Below are 23,753 nucleotides of genomic sequence, written 5' to 3'. Positions count from 1 at the left end.
GTAGTTTTTCGTAGCACCATTTATTTTGCCGTATAATGTACTAGAAAATGGGAAAAAAATTATTTGTGGGGTAAAAAACAGCGATTCCACCATGGTTTTTTTGCGCCCCGTTTTTACGGAATTCACTGTGCAATTAAAACAACATGTTATCTTTATTCTGTGGATCAATACAATTACGGCGATACCAAATATATATAGTTTTTTCTATATTTTATTACTTTTACAAGTAAAAACCTAAGTGTAAAAAAGAAAATTTATTTTGTGTCGCCAAATTCCGAGAGCCATAACTTTTTTATTTTTCCGTCGATTAAGGGGTATGAGGGCTTATTTTTTGCCGGATAAGCTGTAGTTTTTAATAACACCATTTTGGTGTACATGCGACGGTTTCATCAGTTTTTATTAAAAATTTTTGTGGGAGATTAGGTGACCAAAAAACAGAGATTCTGGCGTTTACAATTTTTTTTTACAGTTTTCAGCGTGTGGGTTAAATAATGATATATTCTAATAGTTCAGACTCTTACGGACGCGGCGATACCAATTATGTTTATTTATTAAATTTTTTACTATGCTCTAGGGGGAAAATGGTAAAAGGTTTTTTTTTTTACTTTTAATATTTAAAAAAAATTTTACACAAAAAAAAAACAAACTTTATTTAACTAATTTGTACTTTTTTTATTAGTCCCCCTAGGGGACTTCAACCAGCGATCGTTAGATCGCTTGCACAATATACTGCAATACTAATGTATTGCAGTATACCGTGATTCTGCCTGAGGCAGGGCTTAATAGGTGTACAAAGATGGTGGACCTGGGGGTCTTCATTAGGCCCCCAGGCAGCCATAGCAACCATCGCCCCCCCCCCCCGTGATTGCATTGCGGGGGAGCGATGAGCTGTTAGAGGGGGCCGCCCCCTTTTTCTAACGATTTAAATGCGGTCGCTATTGACCGTGGCACTTAATGAGTTAAATGAGCTGGATCGCGCTCGAGCACGACGCCGTTCATTACTCTGAAGTGTCGGCTGTAACATACAGCCAACACCAGAATCGTATAGAGTGAGTTCACTCCGTGAGCCCGCTCCTAACTTCCTCTACCCGACTTTGGCATATGTATAGGTCAAATGTCGTGAAGGGGTTAATCAGCCTCAAAAATAGAAAGGCCAGATTAGACTTTGGCAAACTATCTAAAGAAGCCAGCCCAATTCTGGAACAGCATTCTTTGGACAGATTAAACTAAGATCAACCTGTATCAGAATGGAGAACGGAGGAAGAAAGTATGGAGACATCTCCAGATCCAAAGCACACATCATCCTGTGTAAAACATGGTGGAGGCAGTGTGATGGTATGAGCAGGATGAGAGGGGTCTGTGGTCCCCGACCGCAGCCATTACACTTTGAGCTCAGATTCAACCAAATGCAGCGAGGTTTATTGGACATCAATTCACAGTACAGATGGACAATGACCCAATACATTTTGCAATGGCCAAGTCAATCACGAGATCTTAACCCGATCGAGCATGCATTTCACTTGCTTAAGACAAAACTTAAAGCAGAAAGACCCACAAACAAGCAACAACTGAAGACAGCTGCAGTAAAGGCCTGGCAAAGCATCACAAAGGAGGAAACCCAGCATTTGGTGATGTCCATGGGTTCCAGACTTCAGGCAGTCGTTGCCGGCAAAGGATTCTCTACAAAGTATTAAAAAATATATTTTTATTTATGGTAATGTTAATTTGTCTAATTACTTTTGAGCCCCTGAAATGTGGAGGCTGTGTAGAAAAATGGTTGCAATTCCTAAACGTTTCTGTAATGTCGGGGAAGGGAGACAGACATGTGAGCCCTAATCTACCCGCCACTCAGTCCCTGCCTACTTGCAACGACCCGCCCTAGGCGACGAGGTACAACTGGGCGATGGTCCCAACACTCAATAGGTGCACGACAGACAAACAGACAAGGGTACAAAGAAGTCAGGGAAATGGGGAAGTTGCCCACGGGGACACCGTGAGCAACTAGCGAAGTCAACGAGCCGAGTCAAACCAGGAGATGAGCGAGGTACAAAAACGCAGAGCAGAAGAGTGGTCAGTAAAGCCAAGGTCAATCACAAGCAGAGGATAAGTAGTTCAAGAAGCTGCAGCAGGGCCAGGAAACCAGCAGAGAAGAATCACAAGCAAAGGAGGAACAGGAAAGGCAGGTATAAATAGACAGAGGGCGGGAGCTAGCTCCATCTGGCCAGGCTGTGATAGGCTCTCCCACTCCTAAGCCTGCCATCCTGAGTGGTGGAAGATGGAGTCAGTCTCACAGACATAGAAGCAGGTGCAGACTGATTACCTATGGGTGTCGACACAGAAGTTGTGTCTGGCAGATCCTTTACAGTTTCACAGGATATTTTTGTTCAACCCCTTGAATTTAACCTGAAAGTCTACACTTTATTGCATCTCAGTTGTTTCATTTCAAATCCAATGTGGTGGCATGCAGAGCCCAAATCATGAAGCTTGTCTCACTATCCAAATAATTATGAACCTAACTGTATATCAGATTAATCAGGTTTTTAATTCAGTTGAAGGACATACAACAGCTCTACAACACATTAACATGTACTTAGCGTTAGTCTTTGGTAGAAATGTTGGCTCCTATGAATTTATCCTGGGAAAAACATCTGCAAGCTATTCTAACATAAATATGGACAAACAGCAGCTCCCTTTGGGTACAACACGGTAACTTTATATAGTTCAGAACTTGTCCAGGGAAAATCTTTTGTAGGCGTTTCCAACATCTTACTTTCAGTCATTTAAATTTTTTCAGGCACTGGTCCATCTCGGTAGTCACCACAGTGTCTAGCCAGCTAACCTAACACCAGGAGCGGGGTCATCAGCTACCACACAGCAGATGGCAGCAGCCAGTCTCAGGGCCAACAGGAACAGCAGAGGCCAAAGAGACTTTTAGGGACACAGCAATTACGTTTATGTTTATTTTTGTACGTTAATTTAGGTAAAAAAATTGTTTCATTTATTTTTTCCCATATATTACAAAAAACTTTATCTAATTAATTTTAGAATGTTATGTGTAAACGATAAAACACTTTATTTTGTAAAGTGGCTTGGATACTCTACAAAATTTAATAGCTGGATTGAGGAAAACTGTCCGACAGATGTAAAAATAATGGAGGAAGGTTTATTTTTTAGAACACAATGGAAGTGGACAAAAAAAAATGGTGTATCCAGCACTCTGATAAAAAATTAAGGCTTTATTCGGTCATTTTAAAAACAGAGCGGTTAAAATGAAAATCCCGGGACCACGCTTACGCGTTTTGAACTGAATATGTTCTGGGCATGAAAGCTGGCAAGTGGGTAGACAGACATTTCTTCCATATTTGAATAAGTAAATTGTATTTTTAAAGGGTTAAATGACTTTGGGCCACTCATTTCACAGTTATTATTATAATTAACAAGTATTTATTTCTGCATTTTAATCTGTTCTGTCAAATAATTCTTTATATCTTTTTTATGAGCATGACATCCATAGAATCTGCATATCAAAATGTCACATTTTCTTGGTAAAACATTCCATTTCATATAAAATAACTTTTTTTGTATTACAGTGGTTTGTATCTGTTCAGTGGTAAAATAATCCTGCAAAAGGCCCCCTGCCAAAGCTTCAGATTTTGTTGCAAAAATTTCTGTGACTGCAAAGAGAGAATATTTGCAGATTTTCTGCTGATTTTCAGTGTCCAGGATTCCTAATCTGCAGCATGTCAATTTATCTTGCGTAAACGCTGCAGAATATCTTCACAGTAAACAACGGACGGCGATTCTGCTGCATTTCTGTCCCATGTGCAGGATGACTAAGGGTATATTCACGGTTTGCAGTCATATTGCGTTTGACACACACTCTCTCTCTCTCTCTCTCTCTCTTTCTCACTCACTCTCTGTTTTACATTAATATATACATATTTTATTATGTTTTAAACAGGAAATGATGGATATAGTTAAAGCCATATATGACATGATGGGGAAGTATACCTACCCTGTACTTAAAGAAGATGCCCCCAAACAACACGTGGAAATATTTTTTCAAGTTAGTATATATTTCTTCTTATTGAGTTGTATTCCATGTACATCACATAGTTGTAGTAGGCCATTCAACATTAAATGATAACATAGTACCCAAAAATAGGTATTCAGACTTAAATCTGTCAAATGTTTGCCAAAAGAATGCAATTTTGGCATATGTCTGCACAATAGAAGCCTAGTGCATGTAACAGTATAGAGAAAAAACATAGGCGTAATTTATCAACCTTCCAAAGCCAGTTGCAACTTGTGACTTTCAGCTTTTTTACGTCGCCCTCCACACTTTTGTACAAATAGAGCGTGGCTTCGCAAAAGTGTGCTTGACAAATTTAATTTACACCAATTTACATAACCGTGGTGCACAGTTTACAATTTAAAATGTACACAATCGTGTGCATGGTCAACCAAAAGATGTAACACTTTTATTAAGATGTAACACATTTGTTTAGTGTATAAAACGCCAGTCTTAATACTTCTCCCCCAAATTTACAACCGACCGAGCTGACAATATTTTGCTTCAAACTCTGCTCGGATTTCCTGCTAAGTAGCTAATAAGACAAACCTAAACTTGTTAACATGGTGCTGCAGTATGAATATATTATTGGTAAAATAAAAAGGAAAACTTGCAGCGCCATATACAGGCAGCTGTACAGCCGCACACAAAGTCCCCGGCAGCTCCAAAGATGGAGCTTCAGGGCCGTATTTAAAGCTGATGTTGCCCTAGGCAATTTTAGTTCTGACGCCCCCCATAACTCCCGAAGTTACGGAAACAGCATAGCTCGCTGGCTTTGCTGCTCCAGCGCTGGACCCAGGAAACATAAGCATAATTGTATTTTTGGTGTTGGTTTTGTTTCTTTACAGGTTCGGTTCTTGGACCTCTTCGGATTCGAGGACTACTTCGATTACGGCATTTTTTATTTTCAATAAAATGGTTAATGAGGGTTGTGTAGGTTTTTTATTTCAGTAAAATGTTTTCTTCTGTGTGTTTGTGTTTCTTTTTAACTTTATTACTACTGCCTTGGTAATGGCCACTCCCTGATTGACAGCATCCAATACTAATGTGGGGCTTGGTGTTAGCCGGTGAAGAGGTAGCACTAACCCTCATTATTACCCCGTACCTACCGCTACCAGGGGTATCGGGAAGTGCCAGATAGGATCCAGAACCCAACTATCTGCAGTGATGGTTGGGCACTGGGGTTGCCGCAGGCTTGTATTATAGGGCTGGGAAAGCCCAAAAATGTGGCCCTTCCCACCCTGGTAATGCCATCCTGCTGCTGCTATGTTGCATTTGGATGGTTATAAAATACATTTCGTTTTTTACATTTTTTTAAAAAAATGATATGGGATCCCCCCTTTTTTCATAACCTGCAGCAGCAGGCTAGCATTACCAGGGTGGGAAGGCTTATGGTTTTTGGGCTTTCCCAGCCTAATAATACTAGCCTGCGGCTGCCCCAGTGCCCGACCATCACTGCAAATAGTTGTGTACTGGATCGAACCGTCTCTTCCCGATACCCCTGGTGGCGATGGGTACTGGGATATTAATGGGGGTTACTGCTAGCCTTTTCATCGGCTAACACTAAGTCCCAACTTAGTAATGGACGTTGTCTATCAGACGGCGGCCATTACTAAGGCGGTACTAATAATAAAAAAATAAAAAAAAGCACCAACACATAAATATTTTATTGAAATACCCTTGTTATCTAATTAGTCTTCGAATCCGAAGTAGTCCAACAAGCAAACCTGTAAAAAAAACAAAACACAAAACTCTAAATAATTATCATACTTACCTTCCTGGGTCCGTGACAGTTAACTGTGCAGTGACAGCTTTAAGCTGTCATTTTTTAGTTTACATGACGCAGTCCCAGGAAACCTCAGTTCATTGGCCCACTTTTAAAAGCAGCGCCGGCCTAAGGTTGGGTGGCGTCCTGCGCAGGACCCTCTATTGCTGCCGTTTACAAACCAAATATGAACCACATATATACTGTACATACATGAAAGCACATTTTTAGACCCACGGGTAAAAAAAATAAAATATATATATATATATATATATATATATGTATACACACACACACAGGCACATAAATAAGCACATACTGGAACATATATAAATAAAGGCACATATACAGACACGTAGGCACATCTATACACATACAGACCCATGTATACACAGACATGCACACATATACACAGTACAGATAATGTAGTATACGTTACCTACAGTCCTATGTAACACTGCAGATAACACACAGTGACAACTCTGAGTATAGATAATGTAGTAGATTCTACGTGCAGCTCTATGTAACACCACAGATAACACAGTGATAACTAGTGATAAACAGATAATGTAATAATAGTAGATGCAAACACATAGAAACATATACACATGCAGACACATATATAGGCACTTAGGCACACAAATACACGCACAGAAACACATACGTGTATATACACATATTGGAACATATACACACGCAAACACAGACATGTGTATATACACACAGAGAGGCACATAGATACACATATAAAGGCACAAACAGCAGACAGATTCTCCATTAGGCACTCACCATCTCCCTTCCTCACAGGCTTTTTGCAGGGACGGGCTGTGGGCCGAGCTTCCTCCTCTACACTAGCTTCTTTTGCGCCTGTCTCCCCTGTGCGGGCCTGAGACACTCCAACTGTTCTTGGATTGGCTACAGCTGCCAATGTGAGCAGTTCTGTCTAATCCATTAACAGGGGACGTGTCTTAGAAGCGCTGGTGTAGCCACCCCCCCTGCCCTGTGAGTGACCTGACCGCCGGTTGGTCAGGTCACAAAGTTACTTGTTTTAGAAAAACATAAACGATCCTGCTGACCCCCTCCCCCTGCTGGAAGCCCTGGGAACTGCAACCCCCGTGCATAGTGGCAAATACGGGCCTGCGGAGCTGTAGGTACTTTGGGTGCCACTATAATGGTGCTACGTGGGGCGTCAGACTGTATGTTAGAGATATTCAACCATAGAATCAATGCTTCTAAGACGAAATAGCTCTAAAATATGACATCTGATAGAGCATGTCACTTTATTTGTTTGGTTCTGCTTTAAAATGAATCCTTCATAGCCATCATGGCTCGGTTAAGAATGAAAGCAGTGATGCTAGTATCAACAGAACTCGCACACATTAAGGCCCCATGTACATGACCGTAAAAATTGTCCGTAATTGCGGACTGCAATTACGGTCTGCAATTATGGACCCATTCACTTCTATTGTCACGGACACCTTCCCGTTTATTTACGAGAAGGTGTCCGGGCTGTAGAGGTGTTTCGCAAAAGATAAGACATGTCCTATGTTTTTCTTTTTAGGGACCATGCTCCCATACAAAGTATGCCAAAAATGCAGGTGACTGCCTGGGCTTCTAAAACTTTTTCTACTGGGACCTCACCAGCAAGACCAGAGCGGTGCCTGGGCCTCGCAACCAGTGGTCAAAGACCATAGCAAAATTAAAATCTTGCTCAATTTACCTTTCATTTGTTGGCTGAACAATCCTGTCAATTGCGTTGCTAAACCAGAGATCTCTGCGGCCAAAGAACAGCGTTTGCAGCTTATGATCACTTCTGTGAAAATTGCCCACACCCAACAGCACCTCACTGGTCACCTCCGCTGCACAGTTTAATAAGCACTGCTGTTGGCAACTGCTCCAGTTTTCCGTTGCACCAGTTTGATAAATCTCTTTCATTGTTTCCAGTACAAAAATGTGAATGGTGTTTTATGCTAGATAATACATGATATTTGTAAAACATGTTGGTGATGTAAAATGTTGCTGTGTGATCTTTACATGGGTAAAAATGTTCAGCGTATCATAAGATGTAAATTTTTCCATAAGCGAAAGAGCAATTTATTGTCATTATAAGTGATGTCATGCAAGTACATTATAAAAAGATTTCTTTTTTTCGCCAGCGCTGCATTCCGCAGCAGAAATTTTGCCAATGTGGTGCGGTTTTTCGGACGGAAAGCACTGCGCCTGCCAGTTCAGATACACTGCGTGATTTTTACTCAGCGTATCTGACCCGTGGGAACCGTCCTTAGAGTCAGTTCACATGTTGCGTAAATACTGCAGATTTTTAGCAACGGAATTAGTTCCGGAAAATCTGCAGCAAATACAGTAGCAGCAGAGTGGATGAGATAGAAAAAATATCATTCACACGCTGCGTAAGTACTGAGCGGTGAATATAACGTTTTTGTTTTTTTTATTTGTTTGTGGGTCGCCTTATAGCGCTATCTACAGGAGGGGGGCTTTATGATGCTATCTACAGGGGGCTGTATGGTGCAATCTACAGAGGGGCGTATAGCGCTTTCTACAGGGGGAGCACTGTGGCATAATCTACAGGGGAAGCTTTATGTCTCTATCTACAGGGGTGGTTGTATGGCGCTATCTACAAGGGGGCTATATGGCGCTTTCTACAGGGGGGCTGTGTGTTACGATCTACAGAGGACACTAAATTTATTGGGGTAAAAACTGGGGGCCTAACTTCTATATGGGGGCATAAACAGGGCCTAACTTCTATATGGGGGACAAAATGACGTTTTCTGCCATTATACTGCCGCCATGATTTGCCCCGCAAAAGGGGCCCACTAAGTCTGTGTAGTCCAAGGGCCCACAAACACCGGGAGCTGGACCTGCCTATAGCTGTACTAATCCCTTCGAGGACTGTGTCATACCATTACCTCTTTTTCCTTAGATTACCTGTTTAAAGTGTGGTAGCAGTCAATAATTTTCAGAAATAAATTCTGAGCTGGCCTATAAAAGGAATACAGCTTCAGGGTCCAAGAAAACAGACCATATTGAGTGTGTCCTGTATTCACTGTTCTGATAAACAAATTCTATCACCAGAAAATATTACTTTTTCCACTGCAATTATTGTACTAGATACACATTTTTAAGATATCTACTAGACTAAGCCAAAAGGGTGCTGTTTCATTTGTCCCATTCATGATTATACCCACAACTGACTTCATTACTCTTGTTCCGTACTCTTAGGCCGGATTTACACTAGCGTGTGCATTTTGCATGCGCAAAAAAACACGGCGTTTTCCACACGCGCAAAAGGTACTTAAAGAGGCTCTGTCACCAGATTTTGCAACCCCTATCTGCTATTGCAGCAGATAGGCGCTGCAATGTAGATTACAGTAACGTTTTTATTTTTAAAAAACGAGCATTTTTGGCCAAGTTATGACCAGTTTTGTAGTTATGCAAATGAGGCTTGCAAAAATCCAAGTGGGTGTGTTTAAAAGTAAAAGTCCAAGTGGGCGTGTATTAGGTGCGTACATCGGGGCGTTTTTAATACTTTTACTAGCTGGGCGCTCTGAAGAGAAGTAACATCCTCTTCTCTTCAGAACGCCCAGCTTCTGACAGTGCAGATCTGTGACGTCACTCACAGGTCCTGCATCGTGACAGCCACATCGGCACCAGAGGCTACAGTTGATTCTGCAGCAGCATCAGCGTTTGCAGGTAAGTCGATCTTACCTGCAAACGCTGATGCTGCTGCAGAATCAACTATAGCCTCTGGTGCCGATGTGGCCGTCACGATGCAGGACCTGTGAGTGACGTCACAGATCTGCACTGTCAGAAGCTGGGCGTTCTGAAGAGAAGAGGATGTTACTTCTCTTCAGAGCGCCCAGCTAGTGAAAGTATTAAAAACGCCCCGATGTACGCACATAATACACGCCCACTTGGACTTTTACTTTTAAACACACCCACTTGGACTTTTGCAAGCCTCATTTGCATAATTACAAAAATGGTCATAACTTGGCCAAAAATGCTCGTTTTTTAAAAATAAAAACGTTACTGTAATCTACATTGCAGCGCCTATCTGCTGCAATAGCAGATAGGGGTTGCAAAATCTGGTGACAGAGCCTCTTTAACAGCTCCGTGTGTCATCACCATATGATGCGTGGCTGTGTGATTTTCACGCAGCCGCCATCATTATGACACTATGTTTGCATGTTTGTAAACAGAAAAGCACGTGGTGCTTTTCTGTTTTCATTCATACTTTTTACTGCTGTTGCGCGAATCACGCGCGTCACACAGAAGTGCTTCCGTGTGCTGCGCGTGATTTTCACGCGCCCATTGCCTTCAATGGGTGCGTGATGTGCAAACAACGCACAAATATAGGACATGTCGTGAGTTTTACGCAGCGGACACACGCTGCGTGAAAGTCACGGACAGTCTGCACGGCCCGATAGACTAACATCCTTTCCCAATCTCTCCTACACAAATCTGTTCCACCAAAGCAATCACACATGTTTTTTTCTTTTATCAAACTATACTGAGCTTGGGTGTCTTTGTGAGACTGCAATCACATCTGTCATTTCCATGGAGTTACCACATCCATTGAAGTAGTACACTTTTGATAATTATTTAGCAAATTCAATTGTTCCCCATTCTGAAAGGTCTTAAAGAGGTTGTCAAATGAACCCCTTAATAACGTAGCTTAGTTTGGGCCTTAAGGCTCATACCCCATTTTTCAAATCTGAAGTGTCAATTTTTGTGGTAATACCTTTGGAATGCTTTTCTTAATCCAAGCGATTCTGAGATTGTTTTCTCGTGAAATATTGTACTTTATCTTAGTGGTAAAATTTGGTCTAAACAAAAGTGTTTATTTGTGAATAACACCAAAACGTATCAATTTAAATGTGTCTGCTTTTAAGACCGTTATACCACACAAAATAGTTACGAATTAACATTTCCCATATGTCTGCGTTATGTTGGCATAGTTTTTTCAACATCCTTTTGTTTTTCTAGGACATTACAAGGCTTAGAACTTTAGCAGCAATTTCTCACATTTTCACTAGTCTTTTTTTTGGGACCAGTTTAATTCTGAAGTGGCTGTGATAAGATTATATATTAGAAACAACAATAAAACACCCCATTTTTTTAAAACTTCACCCCTCAAAGTATTCAAAACACCATTTAGAACGTTTCTTAACCCTTTAGGCGTTTCACAGAAATTAAAGCAAAGTCGAGGTGAAATTGACAACTTTCATTCTATTGGTGTTGTGACCATTTTGACCCCACATTTTTTTCACAGTACTTATTTAAATTGGGCTGTAACATAAAAAGAAAATTCCTTTTTTTCCAATAATATGTAGTTTTTACTCTAAATTTCTTATTTTCACAAGGAATAAAATACCCCATTTTGAGTGCGACAATACCCTATTTGTGGTGATAAACTGCTATTTGGACCCATGGGAGGGCTCAGAAGGGAAGAAGCATTGTGTTACAGATTTTGCTGGATTGGTTTTCGAGTGCTATGTCACATTTAAAAACTACAACCCTTAAGGCATTCATCTAGAGCTGCAGTTAGCATTTTGATCCCACAGGTATTGTGTAAAAGGCAATGGACAGCAGAAGGTTCAGAGTGAGACTTTTCTACACGTATATGCCGTTTTAGTGACTGATATATTGTGCCCCACGTGTGTCTGGGGTCTGTATGTATTCTAGTATCTGGTCTGGGGTCTGAATTTATTAGTCTGAGTAAATGAGGTTGTCCGGGCACATAGATAGTTCATCAGTATGAAAAACTGGGTCTTGGTGTCTGAATTTTTGTGTTTTTATAGAGGCTGGAAATGGCTACAGAAGCGAGGGGCAAAGATGTCTCATCAGGAAACCCTGCAGTCATAAGGAGGAGTTGCAATAACGGTTTGTGTCAAGGGGGGGGGAACAGAAAAGAGAATGACTCCCATCATAGAAGACATCACTTGTAAGTCACTGGATCTATAGAGGATCTGACCCCTCTCCTGATATGTCTGTTGTAGAAAAAACCTTTTATTCCGCATAAAGCCTTTGTGTAACCCAGGCTTAATAGACAAATGCTTGTTACCATTCCCATTGTCAAGAGGATGTGACCCTGCACAGTGTGATACTGTCAGTATGTAGGGACACGGCCATTCGACAAGGGGAATTGCAACACCTATTTTTCAATGCTTGCACTGAAAGAGGTGGTATTCAATATAGGCACTATAGGTACGGCAGAGCAGCGGTCGGGAAGGGAGCCCACATTTAGGGAACAGCCCAGGGCCTATGGTCTTGTACTGGTACCACGTACTGGTACATGAGTACTTGTGTGGCCATGTATTGTTGTCAATACAGGGACATCTCTCTTGTTCTTGTACTTGACACAATGTGTTTCTGCTGTATTGTGCCCTGCTCTGACTCTTACTGAGTGTTTGCCCAAGCAGTGTCTTAGGGAGTCCTCTCAGATTTTTTCTAATTGTACCAGAGTACTTCTGGAAGTGAGGCACTTGTAGAGTGGGACGCATGGAATAAAAATTATCCATGTAGAGGTGGTAACTCTGGTCCATATGTGTGAGTGCACCAAATCCCACACAACTTTTGCATTAACTCCCATTACGGGGGGCTTTCTGCGGACTGAATACTAGTGTCCTTCTCTTCATATACCCTAAATTTGTAAGTATACCCTGATGCACTCTCACACAGCTTTTACATCTTCACGCCATACCATGCTCTCTTAATTGGCAGGTACTGGCGGAATTGAAGCTTCCCTTTAAAATGTACCATGGACTCTCGTCAATAGAAATACACTTCGGGGAGTGGCTTAGGCATGGCGGGGTGAAGAAGTGTTTTGCTGCAGCTCCACACTCACTGCACAGAAAATCGCCCGACAGGGCATACTTACCGGTTCCCACCGCAGGATGACGAAGGGGAGAAGACGCAAAAACCTCCCGGTCTCAGCTGGCTCTTCTACCATCGGCAGATTCCTCCGTTCCACGATGGACGGGACTCTGGCGCGATCTTCCTCCACTCCTCCTGCAGGCCGCACCCAGACCCCGCCGCAGCGTGGCTACTCGCCGCCGCCTCCTTCCTCAGGTCAGATTCAGGCTGGCTGCTGCTCCCGGATCCTAGGGGCGGACATGGCATCTTCAGAGGGAGGTCAGTGGGATGCAGGTGGCCGAGGGTCGGTCACACCGGCCAGACAAGAGAACTTTCCCCCAATACAGCCTCAGACAGTATCAGGACAGGGGGCGAATCTAGTTGCACCACCGGATAGGGCGCTGAGACGCCATTTCTCCCTGCCACCCCACGGCAGTTTTCCATACAGGAGTGTCCGCTGAGTCAGAGCATGCCTGCCATTTTCAGGGGATCACTTGCCCCGTCAGGGAGTCTGGGGGAACCTTTGTCCGGTTTGCCTCCGGGGCCCCCGCTATCCATGGAACGGACCTTGGCGGAACTATGGGAAATGGTGAAGGTGTTGCCCACCAAATCGGATCTGGACCAAAGCCTCTCAACCGAGAGAGGAGAAACACGACAGGGCCATTGGCGTGGTCTCACAGGAGGTGCGGGCCCTGACCGCAAGGGTGGAAACCCTGGAGCACCAAAACTCCATATCCACGGTGGATATCTCGGTTCTCTCACAGTCTCTGTCCACACAAGCCTCGCAATTACGGGACTTTTCTCTCCATTTAGACGATGTTGAAAACAGGGGGAGACGCAATAACCTGAAGTTGAGGGGTGTACCGGAATCAGTACCCCCGGATGGCCTCTACAACGCCGTGTCACATATCTTTAACAACCTCCTGGATCGCCCACGAGACATGGCCATCGAGATCGACAGAGTTCATAGGCTGGCAGGACCCCGGGTCAGAGATGGTAACCGTCCCAGAGACGTCTTATGTCGGGTACACTTCTATAAGCAGAAGGATGAGATTGCCCGGAGAGCGTGGGAGAAGGGAGCCGTTACTTTTCAGGGCTCCGTGATCACCGTCCTGCCGGATGTATCACGATTGACTCTCTCCATGCGCAGAATTGTCCGCCCATTGCTGGAAGCAACCAAGTCTGCAGAGGCTACATACAGATGGGGCCACCCCTTCCACATCATCCTTCGCCGGCAAGGGCAATCGTTCGCGGTCAGGTCCCCGGACGACCTGGAGGAGGCCTTCCGATTTTTGGACATCTCACCTGTGCGGCTACCGGACTGGACTGAACCACCGGCACCGTTTTCTATTAGAGGTGGTCCCTACCCTGCTTTTGTGCCTCATCATGCACCTCGCCCTGGAGTTGAGATGTCTGATCCACGGCTTTTGGGGCGGCGATCCCTGCGAAGAGATGGTGGAGCTGGACCAGTCGAACCACGGCCTCAGAGCTGCCAATCCCCGGAGAGATTGATCTTCTACGCTCATGTGGGACGTTATTTGCACTTAACCCCTCTTTTCTCCACAGGGTTCCCTGTTAGCCGTGACTGCAGTCATCGCTGGTGTGGCCCTAGGGGTCTCCTGTGCTGGCTACGGACTGGGGAGTTCTCTATAGTATGGATCGGTTCAAAAGCTTAGTTTAACGGGGGAGGACAGGTTCCAGTACAAGTTAATCCGGTGGGTCCGGGGTTGTGCCACTTTCAATTTGTGCCTTTAGTTGTTTACTGTATTTGCGTGACATTGTCTTCTACGCCGCTGTCTTTCTTTGTTCCCCATTAGGGTTCCGTGTCGGTGTGTCGTGGTCGGAGTGATTTCCTCTGAGGACGACATAGCCCACGTTGAGTAGTGGAGGGAATTTGTACTCCGATTTTAGTGGGATAGTGTTGCCTCTTAGCTCTTATACTTTGGTTAGCTGTGCAGGAGCCTTTCTCCTTCCTTTTCTTTTCTGTCTTTCTGCCCCTTCCCTTCTCTGTCCATCATTCTGTCCACAATGACTGACCTTACCATTGTCTCCCTAAATGCACAGGGTCTGAACATGCCGGAAAAGAGGTCCTCCGTTCTCCGTCTCTTGTGGAAAAGGAAGGCACACGTGACGTTCCTGCAGGAGACCAACTTTCGGGCCGACTGCATACCGAAGCTTATGGACTCTCATTATACAGAAGGGTATCATAGTGTGTCTCCTGATTCCAAGACTAAGGGGTTCTCCATCCTGATCTCTCGCTCTCTTCCTTGGGAGCATGTGGAGACTCGCACAGATGGGGCGGGACGATACCTCTTCGTGAAGGGTAAGCTGGATAACACTTTGTACACACTGGCCTCATATTATCTCCCTAACACGGGTCAGGTTGCCTTCTTGGAGAAGGTCCTTGTGGCTCTGGATGACTTTCTGGAAGGCACTTTCATACTATGGGGAGATTTGAATGCCACTTTAGACCCCACATTAGATTTCTCCCGAGGGCATTCCTCTCTGCCTAGGTCGGCACACCGCCGCGTACGCCGGCTGCTGCATGAGCATCAACTTGTTGACACGTGGAGGCTTATGCATCCCTCGGTCAAAGACTACACATTTTTTTCGGCGCCCCATAACTCATACTCTAGACTGGACTACTTTTTCTACGCCATCCCCACCTCTCCAACCTCACGTCCGCCTCCATAGACGACATCACTTTCTCGGACCATGCTCTTATCACGCTTACTCTAGCCCGCCAATCGGCCAGTCTGCATCCCTGGCAGTGGCGACTGAATGAATCGCTCTTACAGGATCCGGCAGTAGTATCGGACATTCGCAGGGAACTAGGGGAGTACTTCGACATGAATGTCTCGCCGGGAGTTGACCCTTTTTGTATCTGGGAAGCCCATAAATGTGTAGTGCGTGGTTCCTTTATACGTAACGGTGCTAAACTTAAGTAGGAGCGGGCGGCACACCTCCGGGACTTATTGACCCGGATACATTGGCTGGAACAGTCCCATAAGGTGTCTCAGAATCGGGTTGTGGGGGCAGAGTTGGGGCAACTGAGAGAGCAGGTACGTTCGCTCTATCTTTCTAAGGCTCGGGCTGCCATAGTTAAGTGTAGGAGGCACTTCTATGAATTCAGTAACAAACCAGGTAGGACTCTGGCGCGGGCACTTAGGAAAACACGTTCAAGTACCTATGTCCCACACATTCTCGGCTCCCATAGTAGACATCTACAGCTTCCGCAGGATATCACGGAGGCCTTCCGTGCCTACTACTACTCGTTATACAATCTCCCTCAAGCCCCTTCTTCCCCGGGTGGCGGCAGTCACTTGGGAAAGATTGAGCAGTACCTCCGGTCCTCGGGGATGAAATGCATCCCCTCGGAGGTGATTGAAGCCTTAGAGGCTCCAATTTCCTTGAACGAGTTGTCGTGGGCACTGAAGGACTCACCAGTGGGGAAGGCCCCGGGCCCGAACGGCCTGCCGTTACAATATTATAAGACCTGTTCAGACGTGCACTCGCCCCACTTCCTGCTTGCGTTCAATTCACTTACAGAGGGGGGCACCATTCCCCGGGACACGTTGAGGGCACATATCATGGTAATACCAAAGGAGGGTAAAGACCCCTCCATGTGTCAGAATTACCGCCCTATTTCCCTGTTGAATGTCGATCTTAAACTCTTTGCTAAGATTCTGTCCCAAAGGCTGTCCCCGCTACTTCCCAATGTGATACACAACGATCAGGTGGGCTTTATGCCCTCACGGGAAGCACAGGATAATACCACACGAGCAATTAACCTGATGTACCAAGCGGCCGCTTCTGCACTTCCCACTTGCTTCCAGTCGACGGATGCGGAAAAGGCCTTCGACAGAGTCAATTGGGAATTCATGCTGGCTACCTTGCGCCACATAGGGCTGGGGACACATATGATGAGCTGGATTTCGGGTCTTTACTCCTCCCCATCGGCTCAGGTTAAGGTTAATGGACACCTCTCCTCTGCGCTCGCAATCTCTAATGGAACGCGGCAAGGCTGTCCCTTGTTTCCACTGATTTTTATTTTATGCCTGGAGCCCTTCTTGTGCCATATTCGCTCCAATCCAGATATTGCGGGTGTAGCCTTGGGAGGTAGGTCCCACAAGGTCGCTGCCTATGCGGATGACCTTCTCTTTTTTATCACCACCCCCAGGATTTCCTTGCCTAACCTGATGGCGGAGCTGGGTGATTACTCGAAACTGTCCAGTTTCAAGATCAACTACTCGAAGTCAGAGACGCTTAACATATCGTTGCCGCAGACGCTTGTGGCAGATCTATCAGATCTCCTTTAAATGGGCTAGGGATTCGCTTAAGTATCTGGGGGTCAGGCTTCCGTGTGCCCTGTCTCGCCTTTATGAGGTGAACTTCCCTTCACTCCTTCAACGGGTAAAGAGCGACCTGGACTCTTGGACGTCGGGCACCTTTACATGGTTTGGTAGATGTGCCATATTTAAAATGAACATTTTACCACGGATTCTATACGTTCTTTAGGCGCTGCCGATACATATCCCACGCCCCTTCGCCCATGCTTCATAAGTTCATTTGGGCGGGGAAACCTGCACGTATAGCCAGATCCATGCTCTTTCGTGCGAAGTGTGAGGGTGGTGTTGGCCTTCCGGATTTTGTGTCCTATCATCAGGCCTCCCACTTGGCACGAATTTTGTATTGGTTCAGACATACTGAGACTAAAGAATGGGTGTCCATGGAACAGGTCTTCATGGAAGTTCCTTTGCAGGCCTTACCATGTTTGGGCAATCAGGTCCCTCTGGCGGCAAGGACACATCCGACGATTGGGCCCACTCTGGCGATTGCGGCACGGATCTTTCCTAGGAAAGAGATCTCTCCCTCTCCCTCCCCGATGTTCCCGGTCCTGGGCAATCCTGCATTTCCACCGGGACGGGAAGAAGATCCCTTCCAGCACTGGTTGAAGGCAGGTAAAGGACGTGCGGCCCATTTTCTACAGGATGAGGTGTGTATAAGTAGCACTCAGTTGGAGTCCATGTCGGACCCGGTCTCTTTTTCTTTTTGGCAGGTTACTCAATTGAGACACTTCCTTGTGTCCTTAGCTAACCCAGTGGCGTACTCGCGGGATAACTCCCCTTTTGAACTCTTATGTACGGGTACGGGCACAATTTGTCACGCACTGTCTAGACTCTATGCCCTTCTGATCTCTCCCTTCACCCTGTCCACACCATCATACTTGCTTAGCTGGAAACGGGACTTAGGTCTAACATTTACCCCAGAGCATAAGGATCACATCTTCCACATGACACATAAATCATCTCTGGCTAGTAGATTTCAAGAGGCAGGGTATAAGATTTTGTCCCATTGTATAGGGTGCCTTCCAGATTGCATGTGATGTTAGCGGCGGTCTCGCCATTGTGTTGGAGATGTGGAGACCATGTGGGTACTATCTTACATATTTTTTGGGAATGCCCCATGCTGACAGACTTTTGGTCTGAGGTATGGCGCATTACCTCGAAATTTACGGATTTCCCCCTCCCGAGGTCACCGGGCCTCTTCCTTCTTCACCTGTGTGAGATGCCTTTATCTGCTTACCGATGGTCAGTGGTGCGCCATCTAGTGAATGCAGCCAGGGCATGTGTTCCCGCGTTGTGGAGACAATCCTGTCCCCCGACTGTGGGCATGTGGTTTGGTAAAATTCAGGAGATCATGAGAATGGAGGACCTCACGGCATCAATGAAGGGATCCCATGCCGCCTTCCTCAAAATGTGGTGTGAATGGATTCGCTTTCAATCCTCAGAGGATTACAAGATCGTCATGGCTTCTTGAACTTACCCAGTGGGCCCATGGGTCAGGTCAGTTCTTTCCCCCTTCTCTTTTTCTTCTGTCTTCTCCCCTCTTTCGTTGCTCTGCAACGCTTTATTGCTCTTCCTTACGGGTATGTATGCATGGCTGCGGGTTCAGGGTGCATACCAGAGCTTCTCTAGTTTCAATGTTCTCTGCATTTTGTCATATTTTTCTATGCAATTATGGTGCCTATGTTTTCTCAGTTGTTGGCCTGCGAGCCGATGTTGGTGCAGCTTTGCTTTACACCATAACACAATTTTCTTATGAAAACGGAAAATAAAAGAATTAGAAAAAAAAATAAATACACTTCTCGGTGGTGTAAGCTTGGGCAAACTGGGCACTGAAATGGTTTAATAGGGGTCTAGTTTTATAAATGGTCAAAACTGGGGTCATCTCGAGGTGGGCACTGCCCATTATCAGCATAATGTAAGAAGTAAAGTATAGCCTCATAATGCATCCTGGTCATGGCCATGCAGTATGTGAGGGTGTGGTATAAGATGTCTATAAGATGTCTTTGCTCCAGTGGGCCCTAATGGCTGGCTTCTTTCAGAAGCCCCATGTTCAAGAGCAGTCCCCAGAACTTGCCCAACTCTGATGCATCTACAGGGGTCGATCAGTGGGATTGGGCATAAAATTATGTGGGGTTCTTGGTGATAAACGAATAAGCATATAAATTTGTCCAGGACATCATAAGCTCAATATAAAAGCAAAATATAAAAATATATTTCCCTAACTAGTAGTAATAGGCGGCTACCTAAACTACCCAAGTAATAGAACAAGTGAACTTCTCCGACACTAAACCTAACAAGGTCAAGGATTCTTAACATTAAACCTAACTAGATTGCATACCCTGAATTTTCCGGACACTAAACCTAACTACGACAACAATTCTTTAGCACAAAACCTAACTAGATTATTCTGAACTCCCCTGACTCTAAACCTAACTAGGCTGATGGGCACGTGGTCCTAAACCTAACTAGATTATTCCGAACTCCCCTGACGTTAAACCTAGCTATGGTGATGTATTCCTGATGCTAAATTCCCTGACGCGATAACTAACTACGCTTTTTGACGGTTCACTGACACTAATTAACCCTAATACTAACTAGCTGAGATGCTGCAGATAACTAACTAAACTCACTTTTTTTATTTTATATATGTCTAATTTTTTTTTACAGAAAATTGGCACTAAACCTGACTAGGGCGAGGGTTCCTGACACTAAACCTAACTAGATTTTTGTGAACTTCCCTGACACTAAACCTAACTATGGCGATGATTCCCTGACCCTAAACCTATCTAGATTATTCCGAGCTTCCCTAACACTAAACTTAACTACAGTGATGGATTCCTAATGCTATACTCAACTACGGTGACGGATACCCAACGCTAAATTCCCCGATGCTACACCTAACTGCACTTTTTGACGGATCCCTGACACTAACCCTAATAATAAAATAACTAGTTGGTAACTATCTAAACAAACTTTTTTTCATTTTACGAAATTTTTATTTTTCTGTTTTTGTTTTTTTATGAAGAAAAATGAACAAAAAAGAAAACCCAGGGAACAAAAAATGTGGCCCTGAAGACTGGGAAGTGCTCAGTGATAGGAGATCACTGACTAAAAATGTGGGAGTGATAAGGGGAACTCAAGCAGGAGGAGGACAGGAGTAGGAAGTGGATAGAGAACAGAGGAAGCAACAAAATTGCTCTTAGCAAAGCACTTGAATGTCATATTACACAGCATCTCTCATAACACCCACTCTGAATGACTCACTAACACCAACAAAGAAGTTCATGGCAGATGCAGCAGGATCTGAGGTCAGCGATCACCGATATTGGTTAGTAGTCACACAGTAAAATACAACTCATGCATGTGGCAAGGGAAAATGGCACTTGATTAAATCCCCCACTTACTGTTACTGAGCTGAGCACGAATGATGCGCTCAGCTCGACGTAATAGTACTGAGCAGAGCAGGAAGACTGATCGGGGTTACAAGCAGTGGACACTAAATAGAGCCAGCACTATAGTGAAGTCCAAAAGCAGGGACTCTCTATTATCCACTGTTGAGAGAGATAAAAATATGGACACATCAATCACCTCAAATTCATACATACCCACTCTTGTCTTACAATATAGTAACCAATTTAGGGCCATCAAAGATATGATTCAAAGGTACATCCCTTTATTGTATGAGGATGCCAAGTTGGAAAATGTCCTAAAGAAAGGTTGTCGGGTGGTTTCAAGGAGGGCACCGACTCTTGGCAATATCCTCTCCCCCTCAATGATAACATCTAATAGTACCAGGCCCACCTGGTTGTCAAATAAGGGTTTTTTCAAATGTGGTACCCATCCGTGCAAGACATGCACTTTTTCTAAGGTTCATAAATCATTCCAAGATGCTACTGGAGAAATGAATTTTCCTATCAAATCGTATATAAATTGCAACAGTGATTTTGTCATCTATATCATTGAGTGCCCCTCCTGCAACCTAAAATACGTTGGATGCACCACAAGAAAATTTAAAACCTGTATATTGGAACACTTGGGGTATATAAGAAACCCAAATATCACCAATATATCAAATGTGGCAAGACATTTTGTGTCTTGTCACAACAGTTGTATTAATTCCTTTAGCACATATGCCATAGAGTAGATCAGGGGGTCCATTAGAGGGGGCAATCTGAAACACCTTTTGCTAACGCGAGAAGCATTTTGGATCTATAATTTAAGAACACGTTTCCCGTTGGGTTTAAACCTAAAAAAAGAACTCATGTTCCACTATTGATCCAGTACCGGTTCACATTAATGTAGAATATGATCCAATAATTTACTATCTATGAAACTTTTTTCATTGTAACTACACCATTTATAAGTAAATAATGTTAACTATATGATAACTGAGACTTTATGTCTTTTCAAACAAACTGACATTATTAGATCGCATGTCGAATGCACATTCCTAATGATTTAACTAACTTGGCATTATCCCACTAAAATGCAATATCACATATCTGTATGGATCAAATAAAGGGATATCATACTTACATATATTCGTAGAGTCGCTCATGTAGACATGGGATGTCGAGATATTTCGTTTGCTTCTCCTTTTCTTTTGTCCGTCGGGAGGATTCTTGACAGGTCGACCATGGAAATTACACTCCACTCATAACCACTCAAACAGAAAGTTTCCATCTATATATAAACATTAATATGTAATATGTAAAAAATAAAAACACAAATATTAATAATGACATGAATATATTTAAATACATACAAGGAAAATCGTGATTAAATAATATATATTCATAGCAATTAATATATACATGTTTTCTTTTTTTCTCTTTTGATCTCTTGTTTTTACCACATTTATTTTACAAACCTGCAGTTTGTTTCGGAATTTTTGTCAGGTTATATCTATAGTTTCATAAAGCTCCACAGTACTACCAGTACTTATTCTACATATTGATAACATTCATGTTGGGGATAACTGTTTGAATCATCATTGTTTTGTAACCTGACATTTCCGTATGTTTTCATGTATTAATTTTTATCCTGTTTTTTGTAACAAGAAATTAGTTTTGAGCCATGTATGTTTTTGCTTCGCTCATGTTCAGACAGTGCAGATATTAAATCGCATCAGATTTTGATGTTGGTTTTAAAATATTTACTTATCTTCCACTACTCACTCAAATATTTACAAATTGCTTTTTGCCATCGATATATATCAAGTAATTTTTTGGGATGGTGGGTTTTGGGTATATTTTCCAATTAAATCAATTATATATACATCTATACCCTATCTATCCAGATTCCTTCCGGAACTGGGAGGGTAAAATCTTATCCACTGACTCCCATTTCAGCAAACAGCTGGAGTCACTTTCTGCCCTGATTGCCAGTTGTATATTTGGATGAAGCAAACATGCATGGCCACTTCATTTCTTGCCATGACTAAGAGCACGGTCGGTGCTTGAAACGCGTAGGCTCGGGCACACGCCCGCACAATCAACCATCCTGGGACTGCGTCTCTTTCTACATTTTATATCTTCTATCGCCAATAAAAGTGGGATCCACGTATCCTTTTTATCCCGACACAGCGCTGGATCATTTCTCATTTTTTCTCAGAGCAGGAAGAGGTTAATGTTATTTTTCTCAATTACACCATCTATGACAGCAGACAGGAGGTTGAATCTTCACCCCTATCAGGGACAGGAACAGACAAAAGTTTAAATAACCGCTACTCACCTCACTGTCCCTATTAAGGGGCATACAAGAGGTTACTGCTCTTGCAGCAGCAGAACACGTATCTTTTTTTCAGATGGCCTTCCTTTCAGTTTCTGCACCATAGCGCCTAGCAGTGGCGTCGGCAGCACCGGACCTCCGGAGCCCAAGCCCTGGATCTTTGGCCTGATGCACCGAATCCCCGGGGGACTGCCGCTATAGGGGTCGCGGCGGTCTCAATTGCGACCGCGTCTATAAAAACGTACTATAGTAACAGGGGAGAGTGTCATAAAATACACAGGTCCCTGTTACTATAGTTACAACACAAATACTTACCCTCCTTCCCGAGTGCAGCGGAGGTCCTGACGTCATGATGCCGCACATGATGTCACGACACTGGATGATGTCGGGACATCCGCTGCATCGAAGAGCTTGGTAAGTGTAACATCATTACTGCCTGCTGGGATCCTGTATCTAAGCCTGCCTTGTTGTAAGCTTAGATACAGGGTCCAACAGACAGCATCACACATGGGCTTAGATACAGTGTCGATGTATGATACGGTCTGTTGGACCATGTATCTAAGCTTACTAGAAGGCAGGCTGAGATACAGGAATCCAGCAGACAGTATATACTGTATAAGATTACTGTCTGCTGGAGTCCCGTATCTAAGCCTGCCTTGTGGTAAGCTTAGAAACATGGTGTAACGGGATTGCTCACTCCTCGACGGTCACAGCCATGGTTTGGTGAGCGCTGGCCCGCATCTCCTCCCCAGGAGCCACCAGTGCTAACTTCCGCGCCACTCTGCTGTGTCCCGTAAAAAGACCAGTGTAAGCACATGTAAAACATAATTAATTAGCCCATGATCACCCTGGACTATAAGAAGGGCTCTCCTCTTTTACTCCTTGCCTGAGCTTTGTTCGTATTCCACTGTTAGTTTTGCAAATGGTCCATTAGTGTTATTGTGTTTCCGTTGTTCCCGTGCCCTGC

The 23,753-nt window shown here is 44.0% G+C and overlaps 1 protein-coding gene across 11 annotated transcripts in view; it reads left to right on the top strand.

Moving 5' to 3' along the window:
* The window catches only part of KCNIP1 (potassium voltage-gated channel interacting protein 1), a 1,275,893-nt gene that overhangs the window by 607,838 nt on the left and 644,302 nt on the right, over positions 1-23,753 (top strand). For 9 of the 11 annotated variants that reach the window (XM_075856387.1, XM_075856384.1, XM_075856385.1 and 6 more), the window contains one exon: positions 3,962-4,066. The exons of the other annotated variants lie outside the window; for them this stretch is intronic. In XM_075856387.1, the coding sequence (XP_075712502.1) occupies positions 3,962-4,066 (105 nt within the window). The remainder of the gene's footprint in view (positions 1-3,961; positions 4,067-23,753) is intronic. 11 annotated transcript variants of the gene reach the window in all.

This window comes from Rhinoderma darwinii, chromosome 3 (assembly GCF_050947455.1).
Source record: "Rhinoderma darwinii isolate aRhiDar2 chromosome 3, aRhiDar2.hap1, whole genome shotgun sequence".
Lineage (NCBI taxonomy): Eukaryota > Metazoa > Chordata > Amphibia > Anura > Rhinodermatidae > Rhinoderma > Rhinoderma darwinii.
Note: the sequence above shows the minus strand (reverse complement) of the source record. Positions and strands in the feature narration are given on the sequence as shown.